Consider the following 24,365-nt stretch of genomic DNA (forward strand, 5'->3'; position numbering starts at 1 on the left):
CCGTGTAAACTATAGAAACTTCAATCTGAGTCATTGGATCAACATCTAAGAGGTATGGGAGATTGTGTAATTTTACAACCTGAACCCGCTCTTGGATTGGATAATCATATTTTTGCAAATCTCCCCTCCCACCTCTCTGCGCCCCTCTCCTTGGATGTTGATCTGATAGCTCAAATTGAAGTTTCCATAGTTTGCACGAAGAGGTTGGTTTGCACCCGATATGTTCCTTTATTTAGAGCCTGGCTATGCGAAAAGGTCACAGTGTCAAATGTGAAAAGACCATTTTACCCTTCTCCTCACCCGTCCCATTTCCCAAACGCTTCATCTCGTCTCTCTCCCCCACCACCATTGTTCCTCCTCTCCTCGAAACCCTAGATCGAGTTTCAGCGGCGGTGGCTGCGGCGGTGCACGGCCACGCTCGGCCTGCGTTGCGCGGCATAAGAGACGGCTGGCGACGTGCTGGCCCCCCGCGGGACCGGCGGAAGCACAGCCCCTGCGCGACGGGCGGCGGCGCAGGCGCGGCCTCCCCGCGCTACGGGCGGCGGTGTTGGGAGCTCCGGCGAACAGGAGGAGTTCGACGGAGAATTCGGAATCGATTCGATCGACTCTGTGATTTGGATCAGGTAAGTTCCCTTGGGCCTTCACCTATTGGCTGCTGCTCAGCTGCCTCGGAAACACCACCAGACCAGCCGGCAGCCGCACATCATCTTCTTTCTCACGCCCGCAGCTCGCTTGTCCTCGGCAATCCATGGTGGCGCCTGATGCCTGTGGCTCAGCAGAAACGGAGGGGCAGGGGCTGCCGGAGCATGAGGTGCGAGCACGCCGGTAGGTCCTGTCTAATGGTGGCTCTGCCCCTGAGGTCTTATTTGGAAGCAAGGGAAGCTAAACCCAGGGAAGGAAAACCTCCCATCGAGAACTAAGTTTTATTCAAATGACATGCCCATGGATTGCTCACCCTGGGAAAAGTCAGGGATCCCAAAGGGATTTGAGTTTCCAAACTAGCCCCGAGACTGAGAGTAGGCAGCTGGAGCGTTCGCCAGCGGCGGTGGCGAACAACTCTGACTCGTCGGGCGGTGGACCGCTGCGAAATTTTATTTTGCGGATGGACCCCTCGTTTGGATAGCGCTATCTGCTTGCTGTTTTTACTTCATCAAAATATATCTTGTTCATTGTCTTGTTGGTGCGGCAGTAGGGATTTTGGAAATCGCTTTCAGAATCCTCTTCGAAATTGGTCTAATACACTATAGATTCTTGGGGACGTCTATTCCTAACGCGCGCGACTAGCGGCGCTGCCATCGCAGAAGCCTCTTGGCCGCTGCGCCCCCGCCTTCCCCCGCCTCCCCCGGCTCCGGCGCCGCCGCTGGCGCCTCCGCCGCCGCCCTCCGCCGCCGCCGACACTAATCAGCTCGAATCCGCGCTCCCCCGCCCGGTGCCTGGCCCACCACTTGTCTCCCCGCCGCCCCCGGCCGGCGGCGTCCCCGCCGCCGACCGCCACCGCCCGCAACCCGCCTCCGCCGCCTGGCTTCCCTACCACCCCACCCCCTCTTCTAAGGTCGGTGGTGACCACCGGACCCCGGCAACCCGGACCCCGAAGGCCCAACCTCCGGCCGCCGCCGCAGCCTGCTCGAGGAAGATGAACAACGGCCTTCTTCTGCGACCCGAGCGATCCTATTCACGCGCGCGATAAATAGATTCCCCGTAGATTCTTCCCCCTAAGAAGTAAAATGTTTCAGTAGGCAAAAGGTTCCCAGATTTTCGTCGCAATTGTTTAACCTTTTCTATTTCATTCCATATGTTTCTGATATGTCTTGTTCATTATCTGTGCTGTTGCAATAGTATACTGGGTTTGCCTCTGTTTCCAACTTTTTTGTAAGTTTCAAAATTTTAGGTAACATTTGATTCCCTTTGCACAGGGTTTGGAATCTTCTTGTATGCTCACGTGTTCGGCGCTGATTGTTGCAAATAGTTTGGGTGCTCCGAGGACCGAAATTCTGTGAATCAATTGTAAAAAGGTGTGGCTATTTGTACTATCTGAGGTGCGAAGAAATGGAATGCAACAGGGATGAGGCCCAAAGGGCAAAGGATATTGCAAAGAAGAAGTTTGAAATGAGGGACCTCCCAGGTGCCATGAAATTCGCTCTCAAGGCTCGGGCGCTCTTTCCTGATCTTGAAGGCATTGCTCAGATGATTGCCACCTTTGATATCTATCTTGCTTCGGAGGTGAAGGTTGCTGGGGAGAAGGACTGGTACTCTATCCTCTCTGTTGCCACGTCAGCAGATGATGAAGTGATCAAGAAACAGTACAGGAGGTTGGTTCTTCAGCTCCACCCTGACAAGAACAAGCAAGTGGGTGCTGAGGGTGCTTTTCAGATGGTCCAAGAGGCATATACACTGCTATCCGATAAAGCCAAGAGAGCAGTATACGACCAAAAGAGGAATGTAAGGGTATTCCAACAGAGGACGGCTCAATCAAGTAAGGCAAGTGTGGCTTCTGGTGTATCTAATGGCTTCTATAATTTCGCTGCCAGTGCTGCTGCCACCTCCAAGCCGACAGTAAAAAAGCAAACAGTGGGGCCAACAGCACCTGCCGTGCGCCCACCTCAACCTCCACCGCCATCTGCCACGCCCCCTCATGCATCATCCCCTCCTATACCTGCACCTGGGTCAAAACCTCCTACATTTTGGACCTCATGCAACAAATGCAAGATGAACTATGAGTACCTCAGGGTGTATCTGAACCACCATCTTCGTTGCTCTAGCTGCCGTGAGCCATTCCTAGCAAAAGAGGTACCAATACCGCCAAATAAGACTGTGGGACAGGATTCAAACATTGGTGGTGCAAAACAAAATACAAGCACTATGCAGTGGGGTCCATTTTCAAGGGCTGCTGGTGCAGCTAGCGCCACTGCATCGTCTGCTGCTGCTGCTCAAGCTGCTAATGTAGTTCACCAGACTTATGAAAAAGTTAAGAGGGAGAGGGAGGAGGCACAAGCAGCGGCAAGAAGGGAAGAGGCTCTTCGGCGGAAGTACAATCCTCTAAAAAGTTATGCAAGCATGAACATTAATCTTGGAACAGGTGATGTTGCATCTGGAAAGAAGATGAAGACTATGGTTAAAGATGCTGGAGTTGGTTCTTCATCGGTCATATCAGGTCCTGGAGCAAATTGTTTTAGAGTGCCTGGTGTGAATATATCTTTTTCAAGCAACATTGGGCCCTATGAGTTTCAAGGTGTTAATGGTGGACCCAATTGGAAATCCAAGCCTCCAATCCACATAAGTTTAGCCAAAACCTTCTCCCAGTTGGATGTTAGGGGTCTTTTGCTGGAAAAAGCGAAAAGTGATCTGAAAAACAAGCTAACAGAAATGAAAAGTAAAACATCCCAAGTTGTTGCTAGTGGAAAAACAACCAAAAAACATGTGGTTAAGGAAAATGGAGGGGATAATGAAGCTGCAGCATCAGATGATCCTACTACCAATAAAGATGTTCATGCTGATCCAAATGCGATTGATTCAAATACTAGCTCAGATGCTGAAAATGAAGATGATGACCCCTTGTCATATAATGTTCCTGATCCTGATTTCCATGATTTTGACAAGGATCGCACTGAGGAATCTTTTCAAATTGATCAAATTTGGGCTACATATGATGATGAGGATGGTATGCCTCGTTATTATGCATTTATTCAGAAAGTTTTCTCTTTGAAACCATTCAAGCTCAAAATAAGCTATCTCGAAACAAAGACAAATAGTGAATTTGGGCCTTTGAATTGGGTTTCTTCTGGCTTCACAAAGACATGTGGCGATTTCAGAACTGGTAAATCTGAAACTTGTGATATAGTCAACATGTTCTCTCACCAGATGAAATGGGAGAAAGGGCTGCGTGGGATTATCAAAATTTATCCACAAAAAGGTGACATCTGGGCTATTTATCGAAATTGGTCCCCTGAATGGAATGAAGACACTCCAGATAATGTGCTCCATGTCTATGATGTGGTTGAGGTACTAGATGGTTATGATGAAAATGATGGCATCTCCGTTATTCCCTTAGTTAAAGTTTCCGGGTTTCGAACAGTATTTGAGCACCATCAGGATGTGAATGCTGCCATGAAGATTCCCAAAGAAGAGATGTTTCGGTTTTCACATCAAGTGCCTTTTTACAAGATGTCAGGCAAAGAAGCTCCAAATGTCCCCAAAGATAGCTATGAGCTTGACCCAGCTGCTATTTCTAAAGAACTTCTTCAAGAGACCACAGAAACAGTGGAGGCAAATGGAACCTCCTAATGTTGATTAAGACAGTTAACAATGGTCTGCCTTGTTTGACCTTCCATTTTGATGCAATAGTTCTCCCCAATCACCATGATGATAGTATGCTTTTGACAAGTGTTCCTTCTTATGGTACCTGTTATCCTTCCTGAATCCTGTGTGCATATGTGATTATTTCAAATTATCAAATCACACACCTGCATCTACTATGATAAATAGCCTGTTCTTTGATCCATAGTTTTATATTATGGCATTATGCAGTCAAAGAGTGGATGTCTGTACTACTACCATTGGCTTTTGAACGGAAAGTTTGCATAATAACTAACATGGGTGCAAGTTAGGTGTTGCTCACTGTAGTGTAACTTATCACGAGTAACTTGTGTTTTTCTTTTTCACTTCTTTTCTCTGTTTTTTCCTGTTGTGTTAGTGGATTTTTTGGAGCACAGAAAGAACTACTGAACCTGGCTTCTATTTTGGGGCTGGAGATAACAGTAGCTGTAGCTTATGAATCATCCTTTAAAACTCAAGGTTGCTATATCTCTGTGCTGCTTAAAAATTATGATTGGTTTATCTACAATGTAGATATCAACAATCAAGATCAGACTGGTATCTAAAAAACCATTGTGGCCACTAGTTTCACTTGTATGGCTGAAAGGTCCAAGTTAGAAAACGTAACAGTCAGTGTGTTCTGTGAGCAAAATGTAAATAGTCATTATTGCGGTAGGAGACAGTAGAGAATTTGGATTACTTCAAGTATTGTAGTCTGGGCTATGTATGTGACCAAGGCCCCATTTGGCCTATGTATGTTGATATATTTGTATATCCATGAGTACAGAAAGATCGTGATTTGAAACCGAAAACATCCTAAAAAAGATGGAGAGCATAAATGAAATCTGCAGCATTGTGATTTACTGATTTTAATTGCTTTGATCAAATGAGAGTTGCACATCTAAACCAAAGTACATGGATTGCACACACAGTAGCAAGCCAATCTCATTAGCAACCAACCAAACCTAGACCTAGAGTTAGGTATTCCATGAATATGAACAACTCATATGCCGCTTGATACAACTATGTGTTACGATATTGTACCCACATGTTACCTTGTCACTTCACATTAATAATACTGATATAGTAATGAGTTACTATTAAGTATGCTTGTAACCACTTTCCAGTAAAGTACAAAATCAGTGAGCTTATGCCTGGTATTTATTTTTCTGAGTGAGTTTGTGCCACCTAGGCCCGATCTAGCATTCATCCACTGATATCGCACCAACATGATTTTACACGGTGCCCCTCACGTTGCTGGAGTTTCGGCAGAAGGGTTAAATTTGAGCCCTTATTTAGTATCAAGTGCATAGGGAGAGGACAGAGGAGGCATGAAAGACTTATTTTTGACATGTATTAGGATTGTGGGGGGGGGGATGGTTTGTGACGTGCACCGTGGTAGAGGATATTATGTCCTGTGGATTAGGTGGCCGGATATGATGCCGCCAGGTGTTGTGACGAAAAATCTTGTGACAACGTTAGACTTAGGTTAACCAAGAGTGGTTCTTGCTGAGTGGTTGAAAGATATTCATGAAGCGATATCAGGGCGACCTTTGTGGGTGCGTCTGTAGCCACATGACTGCTCATGGATAAATTTCATGGACCTAAAAATGCACTTTCTGAATTAAATGATACAAATTACAAGTTTATGGACCAAAAATGCACTATTAGAGTTTATGGACCTATGTTTTCAAGTTTATGGGCGTAAGTGACAAATCACAAGTGATGGACCTAAAAATGCACTTTTCGGGTTCATTGACCTAAATGTCACACCCTTACAGGTTGGTGGACATCTGGTGCATTTTACTCTTTATTTTATCTTACTGTTTCCTTCATCTGTTTTGGCTATTTTGAGCTTTTTATTAGTACCTTTTGGTTGCCTTGTTTTTATGCCTGCATTTTTTTTCAGACATTTTAATAAGTGAACAGATTTTGGGATTTATAACCTTTATTAACTGTTTCCTTTTGTATGTGATGTAGGGAAGAAGCACATACCTGGGGTCAACATCCATTGTACATTGCTTGGGAAACTATAAGCCACTTGTGTTGTCATTACTTCTTGTGTTGCTGATGCTGTGCTCTTCCTAGCACCTATGGTACGATGTTCATGCTTTTATAGCTCTTATGTTTGCTAATAGTGATGTTCTTTGTTGTTTGATACTCTTAATGTGCGATGAACCTGGATAAATTTGTATGCTGAGATATAAGGCTACCTTTAACTTTCTTGGTCCATGAGTTATATGACTTGATTTCAGTTGGTGATAATCTCAAATTTCTTCGGACAGACTGTCTTATTCATTGAACAAGGGCCATTTGTGTATCAACTTATTTATTTAGGTGGGAATAAGTGGTCAGTGTGAACTTTACATGTTTTTTCAGGAAAGTGGATGGAAAGGCTGGGCCGCTGGGGTGAAAAATCTTATGGGGGGCATCAATGTTTAAAGCAAGCTCAAGCAACAGAATGGCTTGTAAGTTAAGGAAGTAGTGTTGACCTGCTATTTCTTTCATCTCAAGTCCTCTTAAGCAAAGTGACGAATAGATTGTTTCTATTTAAACCTTTTCATCTGACATTAGGTTAGGTTGTAGATGGGTGAAAGATATCCTGACATCGATGAAAAAATTGTTTCATACATCATGGGCTATGATAGTTTGAAAGCTATAGGAAGTGATAAGGATAGTTACTCGTCCAAGCAAGTAATAGATGCTAGACTTCGGATGGATGTGGCCTCTTTGAGCTTGAAGAGCATGCTGTTCAGTTTGTTGAAGAATTTATTGCACAATATACAAGTGGTCCAGCTGGTGGTGGTGGCATCAGGTATTGACAAGTAATTTTGGTGCTCCTTTTGTTTAGCAATCCAAACTGTTGTGGCTAATTATTATACAGATGATAACCTGCGTTATTTTTTTTTTTTTGCATTTATAGTAAAGTCAGGACTGGTGTCAATTCCAATGAACTATGACACATGGTATTTCATTATTTCGTCCAATGAAAGATATATGCATGCATTCTTGATTCTGGGGTCACTTTGCCTGTTTAATGCATCTGTTGGACACTTGCAGCACTGGACAGAGGAAAAGATGCTGGTATGGATGATCATGACGAATCATCCCGTGAGTGATTGGAACATATTTTGCTTTTTGTGACATGTGGACAGGTTGACAGGGAAAACATCTTATGGTGAGCTCATTGCAAAGAAGGCAAGCATTCCTTGGCTGCAGAATCAGGCCACGGATTCTGAAATGTTTCAGATGCATGTTTTAAAATCACAAAAGAACCCAATAAATCGCGCAATGGGCAGCCAGCACATTGAGACAAGCATGGGACACAACCATCCCCTGTTCGTGCTTCACCTTGGAAAAAGATTGCCTTTTACCATATAGCCTACAGCAGAGTGAATGATATTATCATCATTCACTCCCCTGGTGAGTGGTTACACTGGTCGGCTCAGGGCTGGCGTGCTTCATTCCTCGCATACGCGGGCGCATCTTTCCATCCGTGCTGCCCTCAAACATGCTTTGCCTTCCGTCCCAAGCTGTCGTGTTGGCGGTGCCACCGCCTTTGTAGTAGCTACTCCAGTTGGGTTGGTGAGTGGAGGGACGGTAACCACTGGTTGGCTTACCTGACGCGCCATTCCTTTTCCTTGCGCCTCCCATGTTTTGCCGTCTTCCCAGCTGCCGTGCGGGACAGGATTTGTACAAAAGCCTTGTAGCGTACCCGATGACACTTGACATTTGAACATCCGCAGGTCCAACTCGTTTCGAGCATGATCCATGATTTTTTACGAAATAAATAATCGCTTTATTCGCTCACACTCCTATCTCCCTAGCAGTATTAGCTTAAACAGGAAATGCTAAGCAATCGGTTGTCTACCATTTAGCTATTTATTCAGATTAAATGGTCGTTAAACAGACACGGCTGATTAAACATGGCTAAACGGCCGTGTAGATCAATAGTGCTCTCCCGTGAATATCATCAAAAATTTGCAGCTTGCTGGGTAAAGAAGTTGACCATCAGCAGTGGTGGGCCTGCAGCCTATGCCGCTCAAAAGCATGCCCTCCGTGTACATATGATCGTCCAACAAACGAGAAAAATTTTCTATTTGGCACTACTAAATTGCTAATTCCTTTCCTTCCTTGATCTTCTAATGTTCAAAATTTTCTACTATTTGATACTAGTTTAAAGTTTCATTCCTAAATTGATTCTACCGTCTACTCTATCAGTATTGTTCTCTTAACATGTGAGTCAATCTTGTAGTTTTTATGTAAACAGACTAAATTGCCCTTGGTGGCAGAAGAGGAAAAGACGCCCGTGCCTATCCCCTCATTCCCTCCCTATCGTTATCCTCCTCTCCCCCAGTCCCGTACTTTCCCCTTCCCGAACTTTAGATCAGGTGCGGCAGCGGCGGCTCCAGGCGCACACGCAGGGGCGGCGGCCTCGCACGGTGCGTCCCCGCCATTGATCGGCTCGACTGGCAGCTGATGCTCCCGTTCCAACTACCAGCAGCGGCAGCAGCTTGACCAGCCCCGGCAGCGACACCAAACCAGCATAGAGAATGGGAAGGGAAGGGGAAGGAGAAGGAGAAGGGTGAGGTCAAAGCAGCTATTAATACCACCACTAGCAGCCCTGCGCTTTCTTTTCGTTTTCGTTTTTTTTATCAAGAAAAAACACTGTTACGGCAGCGGCAGCCTGCAATTACTTTTCGTTTTTTTTCCACTAATTAGATTTTGGGGTAAAATGGTCTTTCCATATGCCACCTAACACTGTTTCAAAGAACGGTAAGGGTTGTTCCGTTGATTTAAAAGCCGGCTGATTTAATAATATTATATAAAAAAAATAAACTAAAATAAGCCGAAATAAATCCGAAAAGAAAAGCGAACAAAAAGCCTGCTTCGACTCGTGTCGCTTCTGACACTCGGATCCCATTCCCACTGACGGAGCTACTCCTACGTGGCAACCCGAGCTCGAGCACTCGGGGGCCGACGGCTTCGCTCCCGTGCTCCTCCTCCGCCCCCAAAACAGCCGCGTCTGCCGGCGATCCGCCCAGCCTCCTGTCCGGCCGGGGACTTCTTCGTGGGGGCGGCTACCTTCTTAAGGGGTACGTCAGCCGCACACCATCCCGCGAGCCCAATCGATTAGGGCGCCACCGCGCTTCCCCACGCCGCGGAATTTGCGGCCCCGCGAGGGATTCACGCCCTCTCCGATACTGCTACTATCCGCCTGCTGTGTTTACTAAATCCATGGCTGTAGCGTTGTAGGTAGTTGGTGCGGCAGTAGGGAATTTGGAAATCGCTTCCAAAATCCTCTTCAAATTGGCCTAATACACTATAGCTTTCCGCACTAAGAAGTGAAATATTTCAGTAGGCAAAAGGTTCTCAGCGTTTCATCACAATTATTGAAGAAAAACCTTCTCTATTTCGTTCCATATGTTGCCAATATGTCTGGTTCATTGTCTATGACGTGCAAAACTGGTGAATTGGAAGTGACCAACTTGAACCTTTGCCTGCAGATACTCTAGTGTTGTGAGTTGAAATATCTAAAATTAGTGCAGAGCTGCTGGTTTCCATGTGATACCCGCTTCTACCGATCGTCTTTGTGCTGAAAGCTGAATAATTGAACGAAGCGGTAACAATGGAAGAGGTTCAAAACTGTGTGGTGAAGCTGGTTAGTACATTGTGGAACTTATTAATTCATATCTGAAATACAACTTGGTGAAACGAGGGCTTCCATCTGATTACCACTACTTTAACTGGACAGCGGAGCAATCCTAGGCGGCACAAGGATAAAGTGTATGTTGGCTGTGGGGCTGGATTTGGAGGAGACAGGCCAATGGCTGCTTTAAAATTACTGCAGAGAGTCAAGGAGCTTAACTACCTAGTGCTCGAGTGTTTGGCAGAGCGGACTCTTGCAGATCGTTTCCGAATTATGGTGTCGGGAGGCAAAGGATATGATCCTCGAGGTATGCTTTTGAGAAGTATCCCTTCTTATGGTACCTGCTATCTTCTTGAGTGCATACATGATTATTTCAAATTATCAAATCACACACCTGTTTTACTTGTAATGGTGATTTCTCTCCCTAAAATTTATGCACTTTTCTTTATGCTTTCCTGCATCTACTATGATAAATAAGCTGTTCTTTGATCCATAGTTTCATTTTATGGCATTATGCAGTCAAAGAGTGGATGTCTGTACTACTACCATTGGCTTTTGAACGGAAAGTTTGCATAATAACTAACATGGGTGCAAGTAAGACGCTGCTGACTGTAGTGTAACTTATTGCAAGTAACTTGAGTTTTTCTTTTTCACTTCTTTTGCCTGTTTCTTCCTGTTATGTTAGTGGATCCTCTTGGAGCACAGAAAGAAGTACTGAACCTGGCATCTATTTTGGGACTGGAGATAACAGTAGCTGTAGCTTATGAATCATCCTTTAAAACTCAAGGTGCTATATCTCTGTGCTGCTTGAAAATCATGATCGGTTGAAAATCAAGAGTTGTTGTATTCTTACTGCTATTCTTAATTTTGCCTATTTTTGTAGGAATCCCTCTATCATCTGATGAATCAACAGGTGCTGGTGGGGTAATTTATTGATCACTTGAGACCTCTCAACAGCGATTACCATTCACATGTCTTCCTTCAATTTAATCTAATTCAAGGACTATTCTTAACCCCCCCCCCCCCCCAATCAGAGAAATATCTCTATGCTGTTGTCCTGATTCTGAAAAAAAAAGCTGTCTTGTTTTTAAAACCATTGTGGCCACTAGTTTCACTTGTTCTGCTGAAAGGTCCAAGTTAGAAAATGTAGCAGTCAATGTGTTTTTTTGAGCAAAATGCAATGGTCATTGTTGCAGACTTGCAGTATGAGATAATGTTGCAGTAGGAGACAGTAGAGAATTTGAATTATGTATGTGACTAAGGCCCCATTTGGCCCATGCATGTTGATATATTTGTATATCCATGAGGAGTAGAGAAGGATCTTGATTCCAAACCCAAAATATCCTAAACAAATGGACAGCATAAATGAAATCTGCAGGATTGCAGTAGCGGAACCAGGATTTCAGCTTAGGGTAGTCCTAACTAGTATATGTGTCCATATGGTCTTTATTTTGTGCTAAAGTTTATTAAATTGTTCATTAGTGAAAGAGAAAATCACAAAACTTTGGGTAGTCCAAGGCATATAGTGCTACCTAGCTGGTTCCGCCACTGGCAGGATTGTGATTTTATTTGCTTCAAACAAATGAGTTCTGCACCTAAACCTATGTACATGGATTCCACACACAATAGCAACCAAACTGATTAGCAACCAACCAAACCTTGACCTAGAGTTAGGTACTCACGAATGTGAACTACTCATATGACACTTGATACAACTATTTGTTACCATATTGTACCCACATGTTACCTTGTCACTTCACATTAATAATACTGATATAGTAATGTGGTACTAATAAGTATGCCTGTAACCACTTTCCAGTGAAGTACAAATGAGTAAGCTTTGTTACTCGATGCCTGGTATCTGTTTTTCTAAGTGAGGTTTTTCCAAGGCAAAATTGGCTGGCGGACACTGTTCGAAGCTGGCTTTTGCCACAAGACACTAAAAAATGATGTCTTTGCTGGAAGACACCACACAAGAGTGGTTATTTGCTGTAGAACATTGGACCAATTATTGATGTGAGGTGTTCAAATACATAGTTATTACAGTAGTATGTAACCTACTTTGCATTCCGTATTCCGATTTGCTATTGCTGTTCTGCTGTTCCATTCCTATTCTTTTCTTCCAAATCCTAATCCTGGAAACAACATCAAATAAAAATTGTCTCAAGAAAGGATCAAATGAAGATCTAATTACATGTCAGGGCTCTGGACAAGCTATTGTACCTCATTTATGACTAGTTTGATCTTTTTATGAATACTTCTTGGTCGCTTTGTTTTGATAGCCTGAATTTTTCCAGACATTTTACTAAGCACACAATTTTTGGGATTTATAACCTACGCTATTTTATCTTACTGTTTCCTTCATCTGTTATGGCTATTTTGAGCTTTTTATTAGTACCTTTTGGTTGCCTTGTTTTGATGCCTACATTTTTTCAGACAGTTTACTAAGTGAACAGAATTTGGGATTGATAACCTTTGTTAAATCTGACTGATTTCTTTTGTATGTGATGTAGGGAAGAAGCACATACCTTGGGGCAGCATCCATTGTACATTGTTTGGAAAACTATAAGCCACATGTTGTCATTACTTCTCGTGTTGCTGATGCTGCGCTCTTCCTAGCACCTATGGTACGATATTCATACTTCATAGATCTTAGGTTTGGCTGTTTGCTATTGGTGTGATGTCCTTTGCTGTTTGATACTCTTAATGTGTGATGAACTTGGATAAATTTGTGTGATGAGATATAAGGCTACCTTTAACTTTCTTGGTTTGTTTGTCATGAGTTACCTTTTCGCCCCTCATCTTTTGATTTATTGACTTCTGCTCAATGTTCTGAGCATGTACTGTTTAAGGATCATATGCATATTTGTACTAGCAAAGCTCGATGAGATGATATAACTGCAGGATGTACCCAAATATCTGTTTTATATGTCTGCATTAGAAGTTAAGTGACTAGGCAATCGTTGAGCCATACTTATTAGCATGCTTAATTTGCTGTCTTCCTGATTCTTTGCAAAACAATCATTTGCTTGCTAAGAATATCCAGCTCATATTATATCACTTTTGATTGTCAGAATTAGATGTGTTAGGTTGGAACATGTACTCAAACTCAAATTTGTACTACTTCTATTATTAACAGCTTTGGGATATTATTGTTGTTTCTATTGATTGCACACTATAATGAAGTTCATCCAGAATGTCCTGACAATTTTTTCCTATGGTAGTTCATGATTTATCCTTTGCTTTCAAAATAGATCTATGAATTAGGTTGGAACTGGAATGACATGGAGGAGTTGGCACAAGGGACATTAGCTAGCCATCTTTTAGAATGTGGCTGCCAACTCACTGGAGGATATTTCATGCACCCTGGTACATTTCTTTATTTTCCTTTCAAAATAAATTAGGGCATTTTTTTAGCTGTAAGAGTAATTTTATTTTTTATGTGGTTTATTTGTGACGTCATAATGAGCAGGAGATGAGTATAGGGATTTTTCTTTTGAACAACTTGTGGATTTGTCCCTTCCATATGCCGAAGTTAGTTATGGAGGAGAAGTTATTGTCGGTAAGGCAGTTGGCAGCGGTGGTCTTTTGAGCCACAGTACTTGTTCAGAACAGCTTCTTTATGAAGTTGGAGACCCAGCAAACTACATTACTCCTGATCTGGTGAAGCAAAAAGCAAAATACAGTTAAAATTATAGCCTGCTGATTCAAACATTTATTATATTTTTGTGGAGCAGGTTGTAGATTTCTGTAATGTGCAGTTTCACCAAATATCAAAAGACAAGGTCCAATGTGAAGGGGCGAAACCATCTGATGCTTGTCGCCCTGAGAAACTCCTCCAGTTATCTCCTACTGTATGTAAATTAATGTACTAAGTTGATAATCTCAACTTTCTTCAGACAGATACAGTGTCTTATTCGTTGAACAAGGGCCGTTTGTGTATCAACTTATTTATTTAGGTGGGAATAAGTTCTGATCAGTGTGAACTTTACATGTTTTTTCAGGAAGGTGGATGGAAAGGCTGGGGTGAAATATCTTATGGGGGGCATCAATGCTTAAAGCGAGCTCAAGCCGCAGAATACCTTGTAAGTTAAGGAAGTAGTGTTGACCTGCTATTTCTTTCATCTCAAGTCCTCTTAAACAAAGTAATGAAAAGATTGTTTCTATTTAAATCTTTTCATCTGACATTAGGTTAGGTCGTGGATGGGTGAAACATATGCTGACATTGATGAAAAAATTGTTTCATACATCATGGGCTATGATAGTTTGAAAGCTATAGGAAGTGATAAGGATAGTTACTTGTGCAAGCAAGTAATAGATGCTAGACTTCGGATGGATGGCCTCTTTGAGCTTGAAGAGCATGCTGTTCAGTTTGTTGAAGAATTTATTGCACTATATACAAATGGTCCAGCTGGTGGTGGCGGCATCAGGTATTCACAAGTAATTTTGGTGCTCCTTTTGTTTTAACAATCCAAACTGTTGGCGCTGAGGCATTATATTATACAGATGATAACCTGTGTCAGTTTTTTGTTTGCATTTATAGTAAAGTCAGGACTGGTATTAATTCCAATGAACCAATGAACTATGACACATGGTATTTTTATTATTTCGTCCAATGAAAGATACATGCAGCATTCTTGGTTCTGGGGTCACCTTACCCATTTAATGCATCTGTTTGACACTTACAGCACTGGACAGAGGAAGGAACTAATTCTACAAAAGATGCTGGTATGGATAATCACGATGAATCATCCCATGAGTGATTGCCTGATTGGAACATACGTAGCTTTCAATGACATGTGGTGGTTTGGACAGGTTGACAGGGAAAACATCTTCTGGCAAGCGCATGCAAAGAAGGCTAGCATTCGTTGCCTGCAGAATCAGGCCATGGATTCTGAAACGGTTCAGATGCATATCTTACAGACACAAAAGAACCCAACAAGTCGCGCAATGTGCAGTCAACACATTAACACAAGCATGGGGACACAACCATCCCCTGTCCGCGCTTCACCTGGGAAAAAGATCGCCCTTTACCATATAGCCCACAGCAGAGTTGGTGATAAAGGGAATGATATTAACTTTTCTATCATTCCTCACTTCCCTGGTGACATTGGTCGGCTTAGGGCAGTGATTACTCCGGATTGGGTGAAGAATGTTGTTTCACCTCTACTTGATTTGTCGTCTTTTCCTGATGACCGAGTGATTCAGCGTCGAATCAATCTGCTTGAGCTTGTGAGCGTTGAGATTTACGACGTCCCAGGCATAAGCTCTATGAATGTTGTGGTGAGGAACATCCTGGATGGTGGCGTGAACTGTTCGAGAAGGATTGATCGGCATGGAAAGACCCTGTCAGATCTCATATTATGCCAAGAAGTTGTCTTACCCCCATGATTGAGTGCCCCACCTGATATAGACTCGTGTGAAGACTTTTAGACCTTGTGAAATAAACTTAGAATACTAGTGGCACAGGTGAGGCCGATCAATGCAGTTGTTTTACTTATTCGTGTATTGATTTGATGACATGCGATAAATCAACTCATAAACTAAAGTTTGACCTAGCTTCTCTAATCAATATTCAGCTGGATCTCAGCAGCTTGGTTGAACCTTTTAGTACAGATGAAATTGATCTGATAATCAGGCAACTCCTGTCAGATAAAAGCCCCTGGAACTGATGGTTTTAATGGATGCTTTCTAAAAAAATGTTGGCTTTAATCAAATCTGAGTTCTATGGTCTTTGTGCTGAATTTTACAGCTGTGAACTTAATCTAGAGAGCATCAATAATTCTTATATCACTCTGGTTGCAACAATTAACAACCCAGAAGGTGCGAGCAGCGGCGCACCTTGCAGCGCCGCAGCACCAGTGTTCTACAGCAAGGCATTGGTTCCACCTCGCCAATCAATTTCATCACTGGTGCATGAGTAAGCTAAGCAAGCCTTGGGATAGTGGGCAGGTAGCTATTCTTGAGCTCGTCCTTTGGGTATACTACAAAACACTAGACTAGTCATCGAATTCGTGAGGTTGGTGGATCAATGGTTGGACCAACAGGCTAACCTGTTCAATATCGGTTCAAATTGATTGTATACAACGTCAGTTCACACAAAAAAACGCAGATGAGGTAGCTAGTGCGTGCAATCTCAACCTTCTGAATGGTTCGAATCACCTCTCTCCCCTTGGTTTATTTTACACTTCGGGCCTACACTTGCTATATTTAGTTAGGACAACACTTCCGGTGTTTTCAATCCAAGTTTCTATGAATTTTCTTAAACTCTTCCCATGAATGTGAAATTCGATCAGTTTATGTTGTGTACTGCCGGTAAGGTATCTTTCAATTCCTACTTTCATCCCTACACGTAGCGACATTATGTTGCACCCACACATTATTTTTCTTCTTCTAGAATACTTTTCCTGTGTGAAACATTTTTCCCTTCTGCTAGAATAAGTAACTGTAAGAACCGCGAAATGTATTCTACCCTAGTGATGGTTGATATTTGATAATAATTGAGCAAGTGATGTTTGTTCTGCTCGTCCAAAAAAAAGTGGTCTGCTAGTGAAAAGTTTGATTTCACTCATGGGCCTTCACCTTTTATAGGCAACACATAGTCATGCCCTAAACTTGGCTTTTTTAATTGCTCACCTCGAGAAGATCCACAACTTTTATATAAACACATTGGTTGGAGCTTCTTGGCCTGCCTTTCTTCAATTCGAGTACTGAAGCCACTAGATGAAAGCATGATATGCTTAGGCCACTCCCAATGGAGGTTTCATGAGAGTTTTATGCACATTTAATAGGATGTCATGTCACCATTTTAAATGATGTGGCACTAGATTAATGAGGAGAGAGATGAGATGAGTTTCATCTAGATGAAACTATGTATGCACGGTTACCAACTGTTGATGAGTCTTGGAATTATGTGATGAGAGCCTATGAAATATCAAATATGAAACAATGCATTGTGGAGTGAGTTTCATCCATGGTTTCATTTGTGTTTTGGTGACATAGCATTCTTGGAAACAACAAAATGAAACTGCCCATTGGGACTAGCCTTAGGGAACTTGTCCCGACCCTTCACCTAGAAGAAATCCCAGCGTACATAGATTTGTATAACATGTATAAATACATCTCGATCATCTAAATAAGGGGATGGGAAATTCTACCAAACCATAGCCATCATAAGATAGGAGACAGAGAGAATAGATTATATAACCACAAGAACTAATGCCGGTGACCTCAAGAAGGTAGAGAACCACCTTATGCCAATCAACAAACGGCTTCCGACCTCCCCCTCACTTCTATCTTTGGTGATGATATTCTTCGAAGTTTGAAATGTCGTATTTGTATCAATACGCGTAAGATCGCGAAGTATATATATTGTTCTTCCCTATGATTTGGGGGGGGGGGGGGGTTCTTGATCTTTTATGTTGTTGTGGTTGTTCTATATGCTTATGATCATCTTATGAATCTCGGTATGGTTATCTTAATCTCTATGGATGCATCATTATAGTGCCAATGAGCGAGGTGATTGATTACCATTGTGTTGTAGTGCCCAGTGGGGAAAAAGGAACGAGTGAGTACGTAGCCAATGCATAATGCTTAGGACATATCCATTTGTGTGTGGAAGAGGATTTGAGTCGACCTACATCCTTGAGAAGAGTGTCGTTCATTCTATCATTTGACAAACCTTGGGAGAATACTCCTAGAAAAATCTACAACTGCACCATGTGCTTGTGGTGTACAAATTACTCCTCTGCTGAAGCCGCCCTCGCTTCCCGAACCCTACACCGCCTCTGCCAGAGCTACCCGAAACCAAAAAGGGGCTGAGCGAGAAGCTGCGGCATCCCGTGAGGCCGGGTCAAGGGCACTCCGGTGGGCCCAACCGACAGGCGAGGCAAGGCGGTGCGGCACGCCGGCGGACGCGCCGTCCCGCGAAGGTTTTTTTTGGGGGGTGGGGGGCCGGCGGTGCCGTTCCGCTGCAGTCGCGGCACGTGGGCGCTACAAAACCATGGGCCGCGTCGCGCGTCTCTCTTCACGGACGGTCTCACCTTTTCAACGCAGCAGGGGCACGTGGCGGTCCAGGGGTGGCCGGTTCCTCACAAGCATCCCTCTCCACGGTGTATAGTATTTAGAGTATGTGCATTTGAGGCATCAACACCTAGATTCTCACTACTATAAAAACACCACCATGTTGGATTCTAACCCTCATCTGTACCCTTTCAAGGATGATAGTGACTTAATGACGCGGATAAGAGCTATCCATGCCATTGCCAGCACAGATAGTTAGCATATATATATATCAATACTAGCCCTAATAGCCATAGTAGGATAATAGCGTTATAGTTGTTCAACTAGCCATGCAACACAATATTTGTCAAAAGGAAAACGGAAAACCTATGGTTTCATAAGAGATACAACTATTTCAAATAATAGCTCTGTGGGGACAATGTAACACATGTAACATGGGATTCAGTTTTGTATAACCTCACGGATGGTGTGACATGACCTCAAAAAGCTGCTTTTCTATCAGTAGAAGATATGCCACCAACTAGATGACAATTTACATAAGCACCCCTATTTTTAGATTTATTACATGAGTCCAATCTCTTCTCCAAAATAAATGGTTGCCTTGGGCTATGAGAAGTGGGAATTCTCCATCCTATTGTAGAGAAATTTATTTCTTCACTTCTCTTGACATTTCGGCTGCTTTGCGGATCCAATCGAATATCAAGTTCTAGCACTTGATCCTTTTTTTCCTTCATCCTTAAGGAATCCAACTCATAAGTTTGCGCGCCTAGGGCTCGTTGCTATGGCGTCCGCCATGACCTAATTCGAAACTCGAGCAATCTTGCTCTGATATATCGGCGCATCTGTTTGGTAAGTAACAGCTTCTTCACTTTTTCATGTATAGATGTGTGATAATGTTTATTACAAGCAATAGCAACGCAGGCGGTTCGGAGAGTTGAAAATAGCAGATCTAGGTGCTAGTGGGGACAGCCCATTTGAGCACTATATTTGTGGGTCTAGGTTACTAGTAATTTTGGAAGGGAAAGCGATAGATGGGAACTTGAGGAAGAAGGTAAAAAGAGACGTCCTTTTCTTTTCTTTTTATAATTCGCTTGGTGAGAACATGGGTCCAATTGCTGTTCCCTACACTGTGCATCTCATGTGTGGTCGAGTGAGGATGGGATGGGTTAATAATCCTGTGCGTTAAGCTAGCAATGTGTTGTCATCGTGATTCCAGAAGTTCAAGAGCCCTGCTAGAATTGGATGTGCACAGCCAGCATGTTTATTGGGTATATATTTCCCATCATTTATGAGGAATTATTTCCTTTGTTTGCACAAGTTCTAATGTTTTTGTGCATTGTTGTTTCTATCTAATTATTAGAAATAACTCATCCACTAAATTGGTATCTGATAATGGTCAGCTTGCTCTGATAGTTTTGTTAATCTGTACATCCTTATTAGCAATGTTCTTATTGCTGCATTCTTTTACCTGTTACTATGATAGCATTGATCCTTGGAGTCGATTTTATTTTAAGTTTCATAAAATTGATGACTATGAAAATAACGCCATAATATTGCTTGTCAAAACTGAAAATTGTTAGTTATCATAATCATGGCATTTATGGTAGTGTAAATTAGATGCCATGTTATCATAATCATGCCATTTTACTACTCCCTTTACCGTGAAAAACTATGCCAGATTTCTGCATTGACTATATCTGCAAAATGTAGCTCTGGCAAAAAAAATCATATTTTTGCTACTTATAAAACATAACGATTTCAAAAAGTATGTATTTGAGAAAAATCTTTACATTTTGTTGTGCTGGAACTAGAAGTTTATCATACTGTTTTGTAATTTAATTTCCTCTTTACATTGTATTATATCGCTTCCTTTACTTTGTAGTGAAGATTTGAAATAAGCTGCTGAAAACAAAGAACAATGAAGGTTCGAAGTGGTTGGGGAAGGAATTTCTTGGAAAAATTCTACACAGGAGGTTAGTATACTGAAAGAACCTTTTTTTTTGAAAGGCTGCAAAAGAACCCATGTCTCCAGCCCGAGTCATCGTCAAATCTTTTCTATCCTAGGAACGCCTAAGGCCACTAGGGTCATAACCCTAGGCGTTGGGCTGGATTTTATATACTGTAGATGCAGATGCTCAGTTCATCTAGCCCATCATCTCTACTGAGTGGCCTTAGACTTTGCCAGGCCCAGCTACGCCCCTGTATCCCATGATATCATGTGCCTATATTTCTTTAATTGTGAAATAATAGTTTCTTTCACTATAAAAAAAATAATAGTTTCTTTCTGTTTGTGAATAAGAGGATAATATATGTTTATCTGAAACGGCAGTTTTTGCATTTCTTATCTATGTTTAAGGTCGATCACTGCCACGGATTTCTATCTAGGTGTGTACCTCTAGATTTACATGAACCCATTTTGTCAGCATACCTTTTCTGCATGTGACCTCTTTTTTTCTGGCAGGAGCAGTGAAAGGCTCTGAATCTGATGCGAATCTAACACCAGCCACAAAAGTATCTAGCGGGCCTGTAGAATCAGCAAATAAATCGGTTCAGACAGCTCCTAGATGCTCGTCAGAGCGGTTGAGTCAAGAAACCGCAGACAGCATTTTGAGCGAGAAATCAGACAAGCAGAAAGAAAATGAGGTGGACATGGAAACTGCAGGTGCCTATTCACTGGGAGCAGAAATAGACATCACCAACATTTTGCACTCCATGGAACGCCGTAAGCGTTCAGCCCGACCAATGGTAAAGAGTTCTGAACCATGGGCACAGCAGCTTGAGGCTTTAAACTCCCGAGTAAACGTGGCAAGAGATCGCCGGAATTATCAGGGTGTTGGTTCAAAGAAGATGAAAAGAACTCGTAGAGGCCGGGGTCGCAGGACGACGGCGCGCCGCGCGACGCCGGCGGCCAAGGGAAAGAAGCATGTTGCAGGTGAAGCCGATGCGAGCAACCAGCCCATTGCAGCTAGTTCAGACGAGGCAAAGGGCCGTGCAGCAGATGCAGATGCTGCGCCCAAATCTGATCCATCATCCGTGTCTAAGGAGCAGTGTGGTACAGATGCGGATGCTTCTAAGCTGACAGGTGTCCCGACGGCTCACGTATCATCTGAACTCAAAGATAGCAATGGCCCGAGTGAGATCTCCATTGGGCAGGCTGCCATCCTCATGGACAACACTTTTCTTGGCTTCACGAAGAGCAAAGGTGCAGCTGCCGATGACCTCATGGCGACAACCGATGTTATCAGCCTGTACCAGGACAGGGAGAAGCGTGCTAGGTTTGGCCCTGCAATCATCCCAGGCTTGGATCTGAGCCATGGGGCTGAAAAATTCGACACCTCGACGGCAGAGTCTGCTCTGGCATCGCTCTGCTCGCTCTGTGCCGCCCCCGTGCCGGACCCGTGCGTCGAGTTCGCCGTCAAGGTCCTAAAGGACGAAACACCACTGCCAGCAGAAGCTTCACAAGTTTTGAGGGGATCTTCCGGCAAATGACGTGCCGTCGGAGGAGTTTTCTACAACTAAAAGGCCTTCACAGTCTTCTCAGACCAGGAAGGTCTGAAAGAGCAGGTGGCATCCGCTCAGGTAAGGGAACCTGATAAGAGGTGGCAGTTTGGTGTCTACAGACCATCAATAATGTAAACTGTTTGCCATTAGAGTGAAAAACTTTGCTATTTGGGGATGAACAACATTTCGTGATGTTTCTAAACCGTACCGTTTCTTTCTTCTCTCTCTTTTTCTAGAAAATCTTTTTTTAGATAAGAGAAAACCGGCCTCAGCTACCACAAATTGGTAGCAAGCAGACATAAGTTTGAAAATAAAAGCAGCACATACTCTGCAGCACGTCACACGCATTACAAAAGACAAACAGACTGGAAATAGGATAGTAGACTATCCACTAATCCTATTTCTAATCTTCCATCCAAAGTTGTTGAAAAACTCCATGACGGTGATCTCCGGTTGCTAGAAGACCTGATCCAATATGTCGCCCTGAAGATTACCCACAAAGGAGAGTTAGTGGTGAAGTTTCTGAGAATCAAATTGTTCCGACTAATCCATAGGGCACAGCAAAGAGCTGAGGCGGCAACCAAGATTGTTTTTTTTTTTTAAACTGTGAGGGGAAACTCCTCCTGCATGAACCAAACAAATCAGCCACACAGGTAGGAGGGTTAATACCAAAGGCAAAGCAAAGAGTATTCCACATGAGCTTAGCAACGTGACATTCAAAGAAAAGGTGCTGAATACACTCTTCTAAACATAAGAAATAGCACCTAGTACATCCCTTCCAGTTTCTTTTAGCCAGGTTATTTTTAGTTAAAATGACTCTTCTTAAGTTCCATACTATAAGATTATATATATGAGAAGTGATTTTCTAAGAACTTAAGAAGCTAGCTGCCCTGAAATTCTGAAAATCTCCCGTACCATGTTTCTCAATCCGCTTACGGCTTACACGCCACGTATCTTGAGGCCCTCAAGTTGAGGGGCTAGGCCCACATATAGATCAGGCGCTCAGGAGTCAGGAGGCTCCAAGCCTCCAACGAGGGGACTCCGGTGCACGCGACATCGAGGGATGCTCCTCGTTGCGTCAACCGCAGCTTCCCGTCCGCTCCCACTCCTCGCCAGAAGCGGAGGCCGAGGAGCTCCTCCTTGTATCCGCACGGCTAGACGCGAAGCTCTGACCGCGCTGCAGCTGCGCTCTTCGTCCTCCACTCTCAGCTGCGCCTGCTCTCCGTCTCCGTCCCCCGCTCCCTCTCCTGGGGACGGTGGCAAGGGCAGCGCCCGCCACCTGTTCGACGTAACTTCTTTAATAGCACGTTCTGTTGCGATCCAAGAAAAGAATCTTTTGCCCTTCCCTCCGTCCATCCTGAAATGTGTTAAGGCGTTTTTGCTTATTCTAAGTCAAAGTAGTCTAAATTTGACCAAATTTATAGAGAATAATATTAACATTTAACACAGCAAATAAGTAAATTATGAAATATATTTCATAATGGATCTAATCATTCTCATTTGACATTCAAAAGATTATTACTCTTTTGTATAAATTTGGTCAAACTTCAAACATTTGACTTAGGACAAACAAAAATACATTATATTTCGAGATGGAGGGAGTGGTTGCTTTAATTCCGATACCAACCTTACATACTGCTCCAATATTTAACACAAAGTTGCTCATTTACCAAGCTCATTGTAAATTGGCGTATATCCTATCAAAGATTTCGGATTTCCCCGACTATTCCTATGTCGAATTGGCTAGTACAGTTGCTGTTTTCAAGATTTTGTGGTGCAAGTTGAATCCTTCGCCTACCTTGTTTTCAGTTCTAATTATCCATGACGGCTACCAAATCTTCGGTTCTAATTTGGTGTTTTGTATTGACAAACAGGACTTCTCCATTCTCTCCCCTGTTGTTCCATGGGAGCCTGATGATATATGGAGAATATACGCAGGGTATTTCTTCGTCTTGCATATCCCCTTGAGCTTTGGAGGGCTTGGTGCGGTGGCCAAAGTGCTAAAATGCTCCTCACTCGACCCAATGACAACAGTAGTGACGAATTTTTGTTAAATAATCATTCCAATTCACTATGCAAGTGTACCTTTTTCTATGGACAATAAAATGGCATAATCTGTCAATGCAATGCAGGTTATTTCTACAGTCTTGCTTCAACTAGTGGAGCTCTCTTTGGCCTTAGCACTACTTCAGTACACTGCAATGGCAGGCAATGATGTTCAGGCTTTCTTTGCCAGTAAGGTTTCTACACGGAATTGGATAAAAGAAACCATAATAGGCTTCACGGTTTTGATGATCTTGGTATGGATCACATCTATCTTGGCTGACAAGCTGGTAGGATCTGAGGTAAGATGGCTATCCCACTTTATCCCGCTTATACTGCACATCGGTCTTGCTCTATCACAGTTTTAGTTTTAGTTTTTTTTAAGGGGATTCAGTTTTTAATTTTCAGTGACTAGGGCCCAAATTCTTCGTCATTCAATTTGAAATTTTGCAGGATGCATATGATCCTATATTGAAAGGAATCCTTTCTGACAGTCCAACTTCTAAGCTACTGTGTTTCTTTCTCTACTGTGTTATTGCTCCACTGTCGGAAGAAACAATCTACCGTGGGTTCCTTCTAACAGCCCTGTCTTCTTCCATGAAATGGCGGGATGCTGTCGTGATGAGTTCACTTGCCTTCAGTGTAGCACACCTCTCCGGTGAAAGTTTCGTTCAGCTGTTTGTCATAGGGTGCATTACTGGGTTAACTTATTGTCGAACTGGAACTTTGGTGGCTTCTTTCACTATCCATTCTCTGTACAATGCGGTCACATTGTATATGGCTTTAGCATCATGAACATTGCGGGCTAAATGAAAATGCAGATTTCTTTTACAACAGC

General features: G+C 43.0%; 3 protein-coding genes across 16 annotated transcripts; all 3 read left to right on the forward strand.

The window, feature by feature from the left end:
* Window positions 1–319: 319 nt before the first annotated feature.
* On the forward strand, window positions 320–8,121 carry LOC120670554. Of its 8 annotated transcripts, none has more exons than XM_039950714.1 (7): window positions 322–623; window positions 728–825; window positions 1,914–4,395; window positions 6,292–6,407; window positions 6,691–7,126; window positions 7,235–7,277; window positions 7,372–7,552. In XM_039950714.1, exon 3 carries the CDS (start codon window positions 2,047–2,049, stop codon window positions 4,279–4,281), a length of 2,235 nt encoding a protein of 744 aa, XP_039806648.1. In that variant the 5' UTR covers window positions 322–623; window positions 728–825; window positions 1,914–2,046; the 3' UTR covers window positions 4,282–4,395; window positions 6,292–6,407; window positions 6,691–7,126; window positions 7,235–7,277; window positions 7,372–7,552. The 8 variants fall into 8 exon arrangements, with proteins under 8 accessions (XP_039806661.1, XP_039806631.1, XP_039806648.1 ...); XM_039950736.1 differs by having other exon boundaries at window positions 6,691–6,779; window positions 6,891–7,126; window positions 7,235–7,513; XM_039950720.1 differs by lacking the exon at window positions 7,235–7,277.
* A 578-nt stretch (window positions 8,122–8,699) lies between these two features.
* Window positions 8,700–15,571, forward strand: LOC120670598. 6 transcript variants are annotated; one of them, XM_039950743.1, is made up of 16 exons: window positions 9,223–9,407; window positions 9,568–9,806; window positions 9,932–9,973; window positions 10,067–10,268; window positions 10,481–10,555; window positions 10,647–10,748; window positions 10,845–10,885; window positions 12,475–12,588; window positions 13,216–13,330; window positions 13,434–13,624; window positions 13,699–13,815; window positions 13,966–14,046; window positions 14,153–14,391; window positions 14,505–14,555; window positions 14,650–14,689; window positions 14,777–15,571. In XM_039950743.1, exons 2-16 carry the CDS (start codon window positions 9,747–9,749, stop codon window positions 15,350–15,352), a joined length of 2,046 nt encoding a protein of 681 aa, XP_039806677.1. In that variant the 5' UTR covers window positions 9,223–9,407; window positions 9,568–9,746; the 3' UTR covers window positions 15,353–15,571. The 6 variants fall into 6 exon arrangements, with proteins under 6 accessions (XP_039806697.1, XP_039806677.1, XP_039806690.1 ...); XM_039950775.1 differs by having other exon boundaries at window positions 9,245–9,407; window positions 9,793–9,806; XM_039950763.1 differs by lacking the exons at window positions 9,223–9,407; window positions 9,568–9,806 and adding an exon at window positions 8,700–8,896 and having other exon boundaries at window positions 9,819–9,973.
* A 6,785-nt stretch (window positions 15,572–22,356) lies between these two features.
* On the forward strand, window positions 22,357–24,363 carry LOC120670645. 2 transcript variants are annotated; one of them, XM_039950798.1, is made up of 4 exons: window positions 22,357–22,850; window positions 23,359–23,517; window positions 23,617–23,829; window positions 23,981–24,363. In XM_039950798.1, exons 1-4 carry the CDS (start codon window positions 22,548–22,550, stop codon window positions 24,320–24,322), a joined length of 1,017 nt encoding a protein of 338 aa, XP_039806732.1. In that variant the 5' UTR covers window positions 22,357–22,547; the 3' UTR covers window positions 24,323–24,363. The 2 variants fall into 2 exon arrangements, with proteins under 2 accessions (XP_039806732.1, XP_039806740.1); XM_039950806.1 differs by having other exon boundaries at window positions 22,357–22,772.
* Window positions 24,364–24,365: the final 2 nt, after the last annotated feature.

Source organism: Panicum virgatum, chromosome 2K, assembly GCF_016808335.1.
Source record: "Panicum virgatum strain AP13 chromosome 2K, P.virgatum_v5, whole genome shotgun sequence".
NCBI classification, from domain to species: Eukaryota; Viridiplantae; Streptophyta; class Magnoliopsida; order Poales; family Poaceae; genus Panicum; species Panicum virgatum.